The 16663-nt window shown below is 46.5% G+C and overlaps 1 protein-coding gene across 1 annotated transcript in view; it reads left to right on the top strand.

Annotated features, from left to right (window-relative positions):
• Positions 1-9859: 9859 nt before the first annotated feature.
• The window catches only part of LOC311115544 (uncharacterized protein), a gene marked incomplete at its 3' end in the record, with an annotated part of 15858 nt that continues 9054 nt past the window's right edge, over positions 9860-16663 (top strand). The window contains exons 1-3 of the mRNA XM_084190697.1: positions 9860-10568; positions 11712-11809; positions 11945-12122. Of these exons, the coding sequence (XP_084046823.1) occupies positions 10022-10568; positions 11712-11809; positions 11945-12122 (823 nt within the window). The 5' untranslated portion in view covers positions 9860-10021. The remainder of the gene's footprint in view (positions 10569-11711; positions 11810-11944; positions 12123-16663) is intronic.

The raw sequence follows: 16663 nt of genomic DNA, 5'->3' as shown, positions 1-16663 counted from the left end.
TTCCAACAATTGTTTACAGACAGATTATTTCACCTATAATTCATTTGTATCACAATTCCAGTGGGTCAGAAGTTTACATACAGTAAGTTGACTGTGCCTTTAAACAGCTTGGAAAATTCCAGAAAATGATGTCATGGCTTTAGAAGCTTCTGATAGGCTAATTGACATAATTTGAGTCAATTGGAGATGTACCTGTGGATGTATTTCAAGGTCTACCTTCAAACTAAGTGCCTCTTTGCTTGACATCATGGGAAAATGAAAAGAAATCAGCCAAGACCTCAGAAAATAAATGGTAGACCTCCACAAGTCTGGTTCATCCTTGGGAGCAATTTCCAAACGCCTGAAGGTACCACATTCGTCTGTACAAACAATAGTGCCCAAGTATAAACACCATGGGACCACGCAGCCGTCATTCCGCTCAGGAAGGAGACGCGTTCTGTCTCCTAGAGATGAACGTACTTTGGTGCGAAAAGTGCAAATCAATCCCAGAACAACAGCAAATTGTTCTGGTGAAGATGCTGGAGGAAACAGGTACAAAAGTATCTATATCCACAGTAAAACGAGTCCTATATCAACATAACCTGAAAGGCCGCTCAGCAAGGAAGAAGCCACTGCTCCAAATTCGCCATGAAAAAGCCAGACTACGGTTTGCAACTGCACGTGGGGACAAAAATCGTACTTTTTGGAGAAATGTCCTCTGGTCTGATGAAACAAAAATAGAACTGTTTGGCCATAATGATCATCGTTATTTTTGGAGGAAAATTGGGGAGCCTGCAAGCCGAAGAACACCATCCCAACCGTGAAACACGGGGGTGGCAGCATCATGCTGTGGGGGTGCTTTGCTGCAGGAGGGACTGGTGCACTTCACAAAATAGATGGCATCATGAGGAAGGAAAATTATGTGGATATATTTAAGCAACATCTCAAGACATCAGTCAAGAAGTTAAAGCTTGGTCGCAAATGGGTCTTCCAAATGGACAATGACCCCAAGCATACTTCCAAAGTTGTTGCAAAATGGCTTAAGGACAACAAAGTCAAGGTATTGGAGTGGCCATCACAAAGCCCTGACCTCAATCCTATAGATAATGTGTGGCAGAACTGAAAAAGCATGTGCGAGCAAGGAGGCCTACAATCCTGACTCAGTTACACCAGCTCTGTCATGAGGAATGGGCCAAAATTCACCCAACTTATTGTGGGAAGCTTGTGGAAGGCTACCCGAAACGTTTGACCCAAATTAAACCATTTTAAAGGCAATGCTACCAAATACTAATTGAGTGTATATAAACTTCTGACCCACTGGGAATGTGATGACATAAACAAAAGCTGAAATAAATCACTCTCTCTACTATTATCATCCATCCATCCATTGATTCTTCAAGAATATAACTTCTAAATGCCTCATGAGTTCAACAACTGTTACACTCCATGAGAACCCAAAATGGGACAACACTGGTTCGATCCCAGCCGGCCGTGAACTGGGAGACCCATGATGCGGCGCCCAGTTGGCCCAGCGTCGTCCGGCTTAGGGGAGGGTTTGGCCGGCTGGGTTTGTCCTTGTCCCATCGCGCTCTAGCTACTCCTGTGGCAGGCCGGGCGCAACAGTACGGTGTTCCCTCCGACACGTTGGTGCTGCTGGCTTCCGGGTTAAGCGAGCATTGTGTCAAGAAAGCAGTGCGGCTCTCGACCTTCGCCTCTCCTGAGTCCGTACAGGAGTTGCAGCGATGGGACAACACTGTAACTACCAATTGGGGAGAAAAAAGGTGTACAAAAATAATGAATAATAATAATCTTTAACGTTGATTTATCCTGCAATAGATGTCGTTCAATTGGGAACGTCCATTTTTGTCTTCTACTAATGCATTAAGGGGAGTAATCTAAAAGTAACGGAATGGAATATTACTTTACTGATTACACTGTTTGACAGGTACAGTGGGGGAAAAGTATTTAGTCAGCCACCAATTGTGCAAGTTCTCCCACTTAAAAAGATGAGAGAGGCCTGTAATTTTCATCATAGGTACACGTCAACTATGACAGACAAATGGAGAATTTTTTTCTCCAGAAAATCACATTGTAGGATTTTTTATGAATTTATTTGCTAATTATGGTGGAAAATAGGACGTTGGCACCTCTCCATTAGCCAACCGGTGCAGAGTGTTGGACACCTCGCCCAGAACGGCCTCCAGTTGCCGGATCATGGAGTCCTGATAACTGAGCCGTTCTTCCAGCGACCTGGGTGCCGTCGCTGATCCTGCTGACTCCATAGTAGGTGTGTTGTTCTGTCAGTCTGGAACCGATGTGGATGTGATGAGGAGTCAGGCGCAGGACACTGAGGTTTAGTCCAACAAACTTTACTCGTACAAAGTGAAAATATATACAAGGCACGACCTCGAAAACAGAGGCGAGAGAAATACGCAACATGCGTAAAACTGAACACAACATAAAGAGCGCAAACCACGCAGCTCCAAACGACACGCGGACAACAACACACAATCTACCTAACACAAAACACGGAACTTATAGGACACGTAATTAGGACACAAATAGACACAGGTGTACCAGACAGACCAAAGCAATCAACACACGAAACATACAACGGTGGCAGCTAGTATTCCGGGGACGGCGAACGCCGAAGCCTGCCCGAACCAGGAGGAGGAGCAGCCTCGGCCGAAACCGTGACAGTACCCCCCCCCTTGACGCGCGGCTCCAGCCGTGCGCCGACCCCGGTCTCGGGGACGGCCAGGAGGACGCGGACCCGGGCGCGTGGGATGCCCACGGTGGAACTCTGTCAGGAGGGATGGATCGAGGATGTCCCTCCTAGGCACCCAGCACCGTTCCTCCGGACCGTACCCCTCCCACTCCACGAGATACTGGAGACCACTCCTCCGGTGCCTCGAGTCCAATATAGTCCGGACCCTGTACGCCGGTGCCCCCTCGATGTCCAAAGGGGGTGGAGGGGTCTCTCCTATCTCCTCCTCTTGGAGTGGACCAGCTACCACCGGCCTGAGAAGAGACACATGGAACGAGGGGTTAATATTTTTGTACTCAATAGGCAGTTGTAACCTGTAACACACCTCGTTCAATCTTCTCAGGACTTTGAAGGGCCCTACAAACCGCCGACCCAGCTTCCGGCAGGGCAGGCGGAGGGGCAGGTTTCGAGTCGAGAGCCAGACTCGATCTCCCGGTGCGTACACCGGTCCCTCGCTGCGGTGGCGATCGGCGCTCGCCTTTTGTTGACGGATGGCCCGCTGCAGATGGACATGGGCAGCGTCCCACGTCTCCTCCGAGCGCCGAATACACTCGTCCACCGCAGGGGCCTCGATCTGGCTCTCGTGCCACGGTGCCAGGACCGGCTGATACCCTAAAATACACTGGAAAGGTGTTAATCCGGTGGAGGAGTGGCGGAGAGAGTTCTGGGCCATCTCTGCCCAGGGGATATACCTCGACCACTCCTCCGGCCGGTCCCGGCAATAGGACCTCAAAAACCTACCCACATCCTGGTTCACACGTTCAACCTGCCCATTGCTCTCTGGGTGGTACCCCGAGGTAAGGCTAACCGAGACCCTCAGGCGTTCCATGAATGCCCCCCAGACTCTGGAGGTGAACTGGGGACCTCGGTCGGACACAATATCCTCGGGACCCCATAGTGCCGGAACACGTGGGTAAATAGGGCCTCGGCGGTCTGCAGGGCAGTAGGGAGACCCGGCAGTGGGAGGAGACGACAGGCCTTAGAAAACCGATCCACAACGACCAAAATGGTGGTATTACCCTGGGAAGGGGGTAGATCGGTCACAAAATCTACCGAGAGGTGGGACCATGGTCGTTGTGGAACGGGCAGAGGATGTAACTTACCCCTGGGCAAATGTCTAGGTGCCTTACACTGGGCACACACCGAGCAGGAGGAGACATAAACCCTCACATCCCTGGCTAACGTTGGCCACCAGTATTTCATGCTAAGACAGTGCAATGTCCGGCCAATACCTGGATGTCCAGAGGAGGGTGATGTATGAGCCCAATAAATAAGTCGATCACGAACCTCGAGCGGAACGTACGTCCGCCCCACAGGACACTCGGGGGGAGTAGGGTCGGTACGCAGTGCCCGCTCGATTTCTGAATCGACCTCCCATACCACAGGAGCCACCAAACAAGACTCCGGCAGTATGGAAGTAGGCTCGTTGGACCTCTCCTCTGTGTCATACCGCCGGGACAGGGCGTCTGCCTTACCATTCTGGGACCCAGGGATGTATGTGATCTTAAAAACGAACCGGGTTAGGAACATGTTCCACCTAGCCTGACGAGGGTTCAATCTCCTAGCTGCCCGGATGTACTCCAGGTTACGGTGATCCGTCAGAATGAGGAAAGGGTGTTGAGCCCCCTCAAGCCAATGCCTCCACACCTTTAGGGCCTGGACTACGGCTAACAACTCCCTGTCCCCAACATCATAGTTACTCTCCGCCGAGCTGAGCTTCTTGGAGTAGAACGCACAGGGGCGGAGTTTAGGTGGCGTGCCGGACCGTTGTGATAGAACTGCCCCAATTCCGGTCTCGGACGCGTCTACCTCTACTTGGAATGGGTAAGAGGGATCCGGATGCGCCAGCACAGGAGCTGAGGTGAACAGGTTCTTTAGTTTGACAAATGCCCGGTCCGCCTCAGCCGACCACTGCAAACGCACTGGACCCCCTTTTAGCAGAGATGTAATGGGAGCTGCAACCTGTCCAAAACCCCGAATAAACCTCCAGTAGTAATTAGCAAAACCCAAGAACTGCTGCACCTCTTTTACAGTGGTTGGAGTTTGCCAATTACGCACAGCCGATACCCGATCTACCTCTATCTCCACGCCAGATGCGGACAACCGATAACCCAAAAAGGAGACGGACTCCTGGAAGAACAGGCATTTCTCTGCCTTGACATACAAGTCATGCTCCAACAGTCGTCTCAATACTCGGCGCACCTGGGCTATATGCTCGGCTCGTGTAGAAGAATACACTAGAATGTCGTCAATGTACACCACTACACCCTGCCCATGCATGTCCCGGAAAATCTCGTCAACAAAGGATTTGAAGACTGAAGGAGCATTCATTAACCCGTATGGCATGACGAGATACTCGTAATGACCCGAGGTGGTGCTAAATGCTGTTTTCCATTCATCCCCCTCCCTAATGCGCACCAAATTGTACGCGCTCCTGAGATCCAACTTTGTGAAGAACCGCGCTCCGCGTAATGACTCCGTCATCGTCGCAATCAGTGGAAGTGGGTAACTGTATTTCACTGTGATCTGATTGAGACTACGGTAATCAATACACGGGCGCAATCCCCCGTCCTTCTTCTTCACAAAGAAGAAACTCGAGGAGACCGGAGAAGTGGAGGACCGTATGTATCCCTGTGCCAAGGACTCGGCTATGTAAGTCTCCATAGCCGCAGTTTCCTCTTGAGACAGGGGATACACATGACTCCGGGGAAGAGCTGCTCCTGTCTGGAGATTTATCGCACAGTCCCCCTGTCTATGAGGAGGTAGCCGTGTTGCCCTCGATTTGCTAAACACAAGTGCTAAATCCTCATACTCGGGGGGAATGCGCAGTGCGGGCACTTGGTTCGGACTCTCTACCGAGGTCGCCCCTATGGAAACACCTAGACATCTCCCTACACACTGGGCAGACCACTCCATAAGAGCCCTCTGTTGCCACGCTATGGTAGGATCGTGGGTGCTTAACCAGGGAAGTCCCAACACCACTGGGTACGCAGGAGAGTCAATCAGATAGAACTGAATGATTTCCTCATGACCCCCCTGTGTCGTCATCGTCAGCGGTGCTGTGACATCCCTGATCAGACCCGACCCCAACGGCCGGCTGTCTAATGCGTGGACAGGGAATGGAACTTCTACCGGCCGAAGGGGAATTCCTAACCTAGCACAAAATGCCCGATCAATAAAGTTCCCAGCTGCGCCTGAATCTACTAGCGCCTTATGCTGGGAATGAGGTGCCACCTGTGGAAAACGCACAGGAATACTCATGTGACCAACAGAGAGCTCTGGGTAAGTGGGGCGCCTACTCACCTGAAATGACTCCCCAGTGCGTGACCTGTTGTCCCCCCTCTCAGAAGACCCTCCCCAGCACCTGGCCGCGGTGTGTCCTCCACGGCCACAGTTGGTGCAGGGGGTGGCCCCCCTCGGGTTCTCCCTCCTCCTCTCTCTAGCGCCAGCACCCCCGAGCTCCATGGGAATTGGCTCGGAGGTGCTGGAGGATGGAATGGATGACCCCCACTCGGGACGTCCGCGGGTGGCCAGAAGGGTGTCGAGCCGGATGGAGATGTCCACCAGCTGGTCGAAGCATAGGTTGGTGTCCCTGCAGGCCAGCTCACGACGAACGTCCTCTCGCAGGCTACACCTGTACTGGTCGATGAGGGCCCTCTCATTCCATCCCGCATCCGCAGCTAACGTCCGGAACTCCAGTGCGAACTCCTGTGCGCTCCTCTTCTCCTGTCGGAGGTAGAACAGACGCTCCCCCGCCGCCTTCCCTTCAGGTGGGTGATCGAAGACTGCCCGGAAGCGGCGGGAGAACTCAGCGTAGGTGATGGTAGCTGCGTCTATTCCCCTCCATTCGGCGTTGGCCCACTCCAACGCCTTTCCGGATAGACAGGAGATGAGGGCGGAGACGCTCTCGTATCCCGAGGGCGCTGGGTGTATAGTAGCCAGGTATAGTTCTACCTGCAGGAGAAACCCCTGACACCCGGCTGCAGAACCGTCATATGCCCTCGGGAGCGAGAGCCGAATACCACTGGGTTCCGGCGCTGAGAGAGGAGGACTGACCGGTGGTGATGGGATGGTGTATGAGGACGTTGGCACCTCTCCATTAGCCAACCGGTGCAGAGTGTTGGACACCTCGCCCAGAACGGCCTCCAGTTGCCGGATCATGGAGTCCTGATAACTGAGCCGTTCTTCTAGCGACCTGGGTGCCGTCGCTGATCCTGCTGACTCCATAGTAGGTGTGTTGTTCTGTCAGTCTGGAACCGATGTGGATGTGATGAGGAGTCAGGCGCAGGACACTGAGGTTTAGTCCAACAAACTTTACTCGTACAAAGTGAAAATATATACAAGGCATGACCTCGAAAACAGAGGCGAGAGAAATACGCAACATGCGTAAAACTGAACACAACATAAAGAGCGCAAACCACGCAGCTCCAAACGACACGCGGACAACAACACACAATCTACCTAACACAAAACACGGAACTTATAGGACACGTAATTAGGACACAAATAGACACAGGTGTACCAGACAGACCAAAGCAATCAACACACGAAACATACAACGGTGGCAGCTAGTATTCCGGGGACGGCGAACGCCGGAGCCTGCCCGAACCAGGAGGAGGAGCAGCCTCGGCCGAAACCGTGACAGAAGCTCTACATCATTTGTTTTTTAAATCTCAATGGTTTTATTAGGTCCTTAATATTTAGCTATAAGTAAGGAATGTTATTCATATTTTTCATAATTTCATAATTCATAAAATCTTACGAATGTAACTCTGAAAATCTGGTATTTCTATGTTAAACAGTTTTGTTATACAGTATTTCAGTGTTCTGTGATGTATATGAAGTGTAATATCGGGACGCAAACTCAAAATGTAATACATTTCAACTCTATATCTGACATGGTACAGGTGTCTTTTTTTTTTTTAAGCCCATAACAATGTGTGTGAGGTGTGATTCAAAGCAGATTTGTTTAAGACTACCAAGAATGTGTGACCCTGATTTAGCCCACTGCAGTAAAAGGTTAACCCTAATGCAGTGTAGTGTTGCCAAGGCAACAACCAACACGTGCTTTGGGGTCCCGAGGACCGAATCTGGGAAACCCTTCCCTAATGGATCCTGTAAGTCGCTCTGGATAAGAGCATCTGCTGAATGACTAAAATGTAAATGTAAAGTGTTACACAGACTAATCTGAAAATCTCTATGATGCCACGTCATACAGTATATGCTATATTATTACAACCCCACTCCTGTCTGATTTCATGACGTTTGGGTGAAATCTTGGCTTTCATTTTCTTTTCAAATGATGATAAGGACAGAATCAAGACAGCGAAGGATCATTTGGATCTGGATTAAACAATCTAAAACACTGACCTCAGGTTATTGAGGGATCTAGTTTTGGATTAAACCTCAGAGGAAGACAGTTTTACCACGTGGAGGGTTCATTCAGGGTCGTGTTTATTAGTGCGCAACATAGCAAAATGTTTCACAGCTCAAAATGAAAAAATATGTAAACATTTATATGATCCTGGTCTCTGTTTAACTAGATACGCTGTTTGTCTTTGGCAGACTCTCACTCTCACATCGGTAAGAGTCCTTCAGGCGAACCAGAGATGCCCAAACCAGTGAGACCACACCAGTGTTCCCACTGTGGAAAGAGTTTTAAGTGGGTATGTTACCTGAAAGAGCATGAAAGAATACCCACTGGAGAAAAGCCATTCCAATGCTCACAGTGTGGAAAGGGTTTTACCTTGGAAGGGAGCCTGAAAACACATGAGAGGACACACACAGGAGAAAAAACATTCCTATGCTCTCAGTGTGGAAAAGGTTTTACCCGTGTTGTGAACCTGCAAACGCATTTGAGAACGCACACAGGGGAGAAGCCCTACCACTGCTCAGATTGTGGAAAGAGATTTACCCAGCTAGGGAACCTGAAATCACATGAGAGAACACATTCTTTAGAGAGACCTTTTCAGTGCTCACGGGGTGGAAAGAGATTTATTCAGTCATCGCATCTGAAAGATCATAAGAGAATACACACTGGAGAACGACCATTCCAATGTTCACAGTGTGGAAAGGGTTTTACCTTGGTAGGGAGCCTGAAAACGCATGAGAGGACACACACAGGAAAGAAGCCTTTCCAATGCTCTCAGTGTAAAAATAGTTTTAGCAAGTTAGGGAACCTAAAAAGGCATGATAGGACACACACAGGAGAAAAACCTTTCAATGTTCCCAGTGTGGAAAGAGTTTTACAGAGTTAGGGAGCATGAAAAGACACGAGATAATACACAAGGGAGCAGCCTTACCACTGCTCCCGATGTGAAATTAGATTTTCCTCATCATGGTGCCTAAAATCACATGAGAGGACACACTCAGGAGAGAAGCTTTTCCAATGCTCCCAGTGTGTAAAGTGTTGTACCCGGTTAGGGACTCTGAAAATACATCAGAGAATACACTTTGGAGTGAAGCTTTACCACTGCTCCCACTGTGGATTTAAATTGACCTGGTCAAGGCAACTAAAAGAGCATGAAAGAATCCACACCTAAGAGAAACGTTATCAATGCTCCCAGTGTGGAAAGATATTTACCCAGTTAGGGAAAGACCATGTGGTAACACACACATGGAAGATGCCTTACCACTGCTCCCAGTGTGGAAAGAGGTATATCAATAATAATAATATAAGGCAATTAGCAGACGCTTTTATCCAAAGCGACTTACAGTCATGCATGCATACATTGTACATATGGATGGTCCCGGGAATCAAACCCACTACCCTGGCGTTACAAGCGCCAGTATGAAAAATTTATGGACTCACCGAATCTGGGAAACCCTGCCCTAATGGCTCCTGTTTCCGGTTTCCTCCGATAAGAAGTGAGGAAAATCCTTACTTTGAAATGATTTGTTATGACGTTGTTTGACAGAATCTTTTTTGTTAAACTGCGTTACCCAATTCAGTCAGCAGATGGCGATGTGAGTCATTCAGGTGCTTCTTGCGTGACGTATAATCTAGTGGACGGGATGCTAAGAACAGCAACACGGCTACTTATCCACCTCGATAGCTTGCTAGTCAACATGAAAATGAAACATTTAAGCACATTCTTGTGTATATTAGTCTCAGCGTTTTAAACACAATTATGTTTACGTATCAACTTCTTAACTTTAACGTCATTTGCTAGATGTTAAATGTGTTAGCTTGTTAAGATTGATATTGAGCCCGGCACTAGGCTAGTCGTTAATGCTAACCAGCTAATGCTAGCTAGCTAGCTAACATCCCCGACCATGAGCTCACTAAGCTACTCTCCTCCTGCTAAAGAAGAGGAGGTCTGCTGGACGGAGAAAGAAGCTCTGGGGATGAACATTGTCGTAAAAGAGGAGGATATTACAGTGAAAGGAGAGGAAGAAGCTATCGGAATGAAAAAGGAGGAAGAGGAGGCTATCACAGTGAAAGAAGAAGTGGAGCATGTTGGAGTGGAAGAGGGAATAACGGCTGTAACACTGGAAGAGGAGGTAGAAGCTTTCAGAATGAAAGAAGAGGAGGAGGATATCACATTGAAAGAAGAGAAGGATGTTATAGTGAAAGAAGAGAGAGATCCGTTTGGAGTGAAAGAGGAAGAGGGGATAGAGGCTGTCACAGTGGAAGAAGAGGAGGTAGATGATTTCAGAATAAAAAAGGAGGAAGAGGAGGCTGTTATTGTGAAAGAAGAAGAGGATGTTACAGTGAAAGACGAACCTTTTTGGGAGGAAGAGGAGGCTATCTCAATAAAAGAGAAGGTTGAAGACGTTCTGGGAGTGAAAGAGGAGGAGACAGAATATCTGATTAACACCAGTGAGTAACTGTCTAAAAAAGGTTCTGCACTCGAATGTGTTGTTCAGTTCTGTATGAATTGTTAAAGGGGCAATCTGTGATTGGTGTATGCATTTTATAACTTTTAAATGATTGATACTTTATACTCCATTTACATGGAAAATCATTTTGTGAAGTCAGCGGGTAAATATCTTTCCACACTGGGAGCTGTCTCCCAAGCTGGTCTCACTTGCTCAGAGGAAGAGATAATTGATCATTTTTCTGGATAGCCAGAAAATGTGACACGTAACTACCTATGCAAATGTTGGGGTCTGAAACCTGACAGTTCAAGTCAGGTCCGCTGAGAGAATGCAAAACAGACAGCAGACAGATGGGGCTTTCTGGCGCTATGAGGCACGGGACCCTATGAAATTCACGGAGCGCTTTGTACACAAAATGTAACTGGGATCCAGAACTTCACATCTAAGAGTTTAAAAGCAGAGGAGAAGTCCAAGAAACTGGTGACACATACGAGAGAGTTGTAGCCAGTGATTCTTGACAAATATAACTTCTAAATGCCCAACAACTTTAGTTCAACGGTCATCAACCCCATCAGAACAGCATGTTTAACTCTATGTAGTGGGATAGAGGAGTTAGTGAGCTGATTTTGGTCAATTCTGAATTCAACTCACTGGATTCAACTCAGGATAACCGTTGAAGGTTGCTTACCTGTTAGCCTTGTACGTTTCTATGGCAACAAATCCTTCAGCTCCAAACCTGCTGACTCCACTTTATCCTGAATCAAGTGTCTGAGCTGCGAGTTGAGGACCAATCAAATCGTGGGCCTCTGTAGCTCAATTGGTAGAGCACGGCGCTTGTAACGCCCAGGGTAGTGGGTTCGATCCCCGGGACCACCCCATACGTAAAAATTTACGCACACATGACTGTAAGTCGCTTTGGATAAAAGCGTCTGCTAAATGTCATATTATTATAATATTATTATTAGGCGATTCCTTGACAGCCCAAAAACAACATAGAAACTTCATTTGGAGGAAGGATGTTTGACATGCTTTTTACATTTTACAATATCTATATTTTTTATCAGGATGGAACTAGACATTTTAGGCCCTTTTTAGACCCTGAGGTCACATGTTTACCATCTGTTTGATGTTCTCGTTCATACAGGAGAGAGACGTGACTATCGTGGATCCTCTGGGGAGCCTCAACAACATCCTGATACTGACGAGGCAGAGAAGAGTCTCTCCAGATCAGAACACCAAATGGTACAGCTTGGTCTGGTCTAGCATACAGCTTGCTCTATCGGGGTCTGGGCTGGGTTTCTGTAAAGCACTTTATGACAACAGTGACATCAGCATCCATAATGATATGTGTCTGTGTCCCCTCTATATGGTTACCAGGACAACGCTAGCCCTTCCGCCCTCCCAGAGTCCCCGTGTCGTACCTCTCCCAGTAGCGCCTTACTGCTGGGTCTGAAGAGGTTGTCTGTGCGGCTGGTGGACTGCAGGAAAACAACGGGGCTGAGTGGAACTGTGAGAGGAGGAGAAGAGAAGAAAGGAGCAGATTTGACTAATCAAAGTAAGTGCTGTAGTTTAGTTTAAACAAATAAAATAGATCTGCCCACTGGTATCTGTTACCAGGACAACCAGCAGAGTTCTGTTAGTTGACATGAAGATAGACTGGTATCTGTTACCAGGACAACCAGCAGAGTTCTGTTAGTTGACATGAATATATACTGGTATCTGTTACCAGGACAACCAGCAGAGTTCTGTTAGTTGACATGAAGATAGACTGGTATCTGTTACCAGGACAACCAGCAGAGTTCTGTTAGTTGACATGAATATATACTGGTATCTGTTACCAGGACAACCAGCAGAGTTCTGTTAGTTGACATGAAGATAGACTGGTATCTGTTACCAGGACAACCAGCAGAGTTCTGTTAGTTGACATGAAGATACACTGGTATCTGTTACCAGGACAACCAGCAGAGTTCTGTTAGTTGACATGAATATATACTGGTATCTGTTACCAGGACAACCAGCAGAGTTCTGTTAGTTGACATGAATATATACTGGTATCTGTTACCAGGACAACCAGCAGAGTTCTGTTAGTTGACATGAAGATAGACTGGTATCTGTTACCAGGACAACCAGCAGAGTAAATCCAGAGAGTGTGGTGAAGGATGGTTATGGTATTACATTGATAACCAACTATTCCCAGACACCAAGACCACTCCATGGCTGTTCTAAATAATTGAAAGTTCCCCTGGAAGGGACGAATAATGAAGCACCCTATACTATTCAGGTCTGGGATTGGCCTTTAAAACGGACCAATAACATCACACTACCGTGCTATACTATTCATAATGTGACGAGATCCTGAGGCCCATTGTCGTGCCATTCATCCACCGCCATCACCTCATGTTTCAGCAGGATAATGCACGGCCCCATGTCGCAAGGATCTGTACTCAATTCCTGGAAGCTGAAACTGTCCCTGTTTTTCCATGGCCACCATTTTCACCAGACATGTCACCCATTGAGCATGTTTGGGATGCTCTGTAATGACGTGTACGACAGCGTGTTCCAGTTCCCCACCAATATGCAGCAGCTCGAGTGGGAAAACATTCCACAGGCCACAATCAACAGCCTGATCAACTCTATGTGAAGGTGTAACGCTGCATGAGGCAAATGGTCACACCAGGTACTGACTGGTTTCCTTATATGAACTGGAACTCAGTCAAATCTTTGAAATTGTTGCATGTTGCGTTTATATTTTTGTTCAGTGGTGAAGGATGTATTGCCCAAAGGAAATAGTAAAGTTGTATTATACTGGGAAAGATGGGTTAGTCTGTGGACGTCTAAGGCTTGGAATTAAGATTAGAGTGATTGGTTGATTTGAGGATGCACTTGGAGTCCAGTACAAATAGGAGGTGGCTATAGGAGAACGCTACCGTAGTGCCAACTGTAAAGTTTGGTGGATGAGGAATAATTGTCTGGGGCTGTTTGTCATGGTTCGGGCTAGGCCCCTTAGTTCCAGTGAAGGGAAATCTTAACGCTACAGCGTACAATGACATTCTAAACGATTCTGTGCTCCCAACGTTGTGGCAACAGTTTGGGGAAGGCCCTTTCCTGTTTCAGTATGACAATGCCCCTGTGCACAAAGCGAGGTTCATGAAGAAATTATTTGTTGAGATTGGTGTGGAAGAACTTGACTGGCCTGGACAGAGCCCTGATCTCAACCCCATCGAACACCTTTGGGATGAATTGGAACGCCGACTGCGAGCCAGGCCTAATCGCCCAACATCAGTGCCCGACCTCACTAATGCTATTGTGGCTGAATGGATGCAAGTCCCCACACCAATGTTCAACATCCAGTGGAAAGCCTTCCCAGAAGAGTGGAGGCTGTTATAGCAGCAAAGGAGGGACCAACTCCATATTAACGCCCATGATTTTGGAATGATATTTTTCGATGAGCAGGTGGCCACATCATTTGGGTCATGTAGTGTATTTAATGTTTGACCCCATCCCTCAGCTGTATACCAAAACAGTGGCAGGGTGACACCTTTTTTGTTGTTTGAACTGCAGAATGCCTCTTTAGGTCTAGTAGCCTATCAAATAACAATAATGTACATTTAAAGTGTATCCTATACTAGTCTATTTATCCATTAGGTCTAATAAATGTATCCTATACTGACTAGTCTATTTATCCATTAGGTCTAATAAATGTATCCTATACTGACTAGTCTATTTATCCATTAGGTCTAATAAATGGATCCTATACTAGTCTATTTATCCATTAGGTCTAATAAATGGATCCTATACTGACTAGTCTATTTATCCATTAGGTCTAATAAATGTATCCTATACTGACTAGTCTATTTATCCATTAGGTCTAATAAATGTATCCTATACTGACTAGTCTATTTATCAGTTAGGTCTAATAAATGTATCCTATACTGACTAGTCTATTTATCCATTAGGTCTAATAAATGTATCCTATACTGACTAGTCTATTTATCCATTAGGTCTAATAAATGGATCCTATACTGACTAGTCTATTTATCAATTAGGTCTAATAAATATTGCCACTCCTATTTGCCATATCTTCAATCTAAGCCTACTAGAAGTGTGCCCCCTCAGGCCTGGAGGGAAGCAAAAGTCATTCCGCTACCAAAGAATAGTAAAGCCCCCTTTACTGGCTCAAATAGCCGACCAATCAGCCTGTTACCAACCCTTAGTAACGTTTTGGGGAAAGTTGTGTTTGGCCAGATAAAATGCTATTTTACAGTAAGCAAATTGACAACATACTTTTCAGCACACTTATAGGGAAGGGCATTCAACAAGCACAGCACGTACACAAATGACTGATGATTGGCTGAGAGAAATTGATGTTAAAAAGATTGTGGGGGCTGTTTTGTTAGACTTCAGTGCGGCTTTTGATATTATAGATCATATAGTCTGCTGATGGAATGTAGTATTACTTTACTGATTACACTGTTTGACAGGTACAGTGGGGGAAAAGTATTTAGTCAGCCACCAATTGTGCAAGTTCTCCCACTTAAAAAGATGAGAGAGGCCTGTAATTTTCATCATAGTTACACGTCAACTATGACAGACAAATTGAGCTTTTTTTTCTCCAGAAAATCACATTGTAGGATTTTTTATGAATTTATTTGCAAATTATGGTGGAAAATAAGTATTTGGTCACCTACAAACAAGCAAGATTTCTGGCTCTCACAGACCTGTAACTTCTTCTTTAAGAGGCTCCTCTGTCCTCCACTCGTTACCTGTATTAATGGCACCTGTTTGAACTTATCAGTATAAAAGACACCTGTCCACAACCTCAAACAGTCACACTCCAAACTCCACTATGGCCAAGACCAAAGAGCTGTCAAAGGACACCAGAAACAAAATTGTAGACCTGCACCAGGCTGGGAAGACTGAATCTGCAATAGGTAAGCAGCTTGGTTTGAAGAAATCAACTGTGGGAGCAATTATTAGGAAATGGAAGACATACAATACCACTGATAATCTCCCTTGATCTGGGGCTCCATGCAAGATCTCACCCCGTGGGGTCAAAATGATCACAAGAACGGTGAGCAAAAATCCCAGAACCACACGGGGGGACCTAGTGAATGACCTGCAGAGAGCTTGGACCAAAGTAACAAAGCCTACCATCAGTAACACACTACACCGCCAGGGACTCAAATCCTGCTGTGCCAGACGTGTCCCCCTGCTTAAGCCAGTACATGTCCAGGCCCGTCTGAAGTTTGCTAGAGTGCATTTGGATGATCCAGAAGAGGATTGGGAGAATGTCATATGGTCAGATGAAACCAAAATATAACTTTTTGGTAAAAACTCAAGTCGTCGTGTTTGGAGGACAAAGAATGCTGAATTGCATCCAAAGAGTGAAAACCTCCTTCCATCAGCAAGGGCATTGAAGATGAAACGTGGCTGGGTCTTTCAGCATGACAATGATCCCAAACACACCGCCCGGGCAACGAAGGAGTGGCTTCGTAAGAAGCATTTCAAAATCCTGGAGTGGCCTAGCCAGTCTCCAGATCTCAACCCCATAGAAAATCTTTGGAGGGAGTTGAAAGTCTGTGTTGCCCAGCGACAGCCCCAAAACATCACTGCTCTAGAGGAGATCTGTATGGAGGAATGTGCCAAAATACCAGCAACAGTGTGTTAAAACCTTGTGAAGACTTACAGAAAACGTTTGACCTGTGTCATTGCCAACAAAGGGTATATAACAAAGTATTGAGAAACTTTTGTAATTGACCAAATACTTATTTTCCACCATAATTTGCAAATAAATTCATTAATAATCCTACAATGTGATTTTCTGGATTTTCTCATTTTGTCTGTCATAGCTGACGTGTACCTATGATGAAAATCACAGGCCTCTCTCATCTTTTTAAGTGGGAGAACTTGCACAATTGGTGGCTGACTAAATACTTTTTTCCCCCACTGTAACTAGCAACTGTAACGGATTACATTTAGAAAGTAACCCAACCAATCAACCCTGCCAAGATTATTTTAAATGTGAATTTTTTTTGTAAACTGGCTTCGGGTTATTGAGGGATCTGATTTGGATTAAACCTCCTAGCAAGACGTTGT

This window comes from Coregonus lavaretus (genome assembly GCF_964263955.1).
Source record: "Coregonus lavaretus genome assembly, contig: HAP1_SCAFFOLD_1546, whole genome shotgun sequence".
NCBI lineage: Eukaryota > Metazoa > Chordata > Actinopteri > Salmoniformes > Salmonidae > Coregonus > Coregonus lavaretus.
This window is presented reverse-complemented; position numbering and strand designations above follow the sequence as displayed.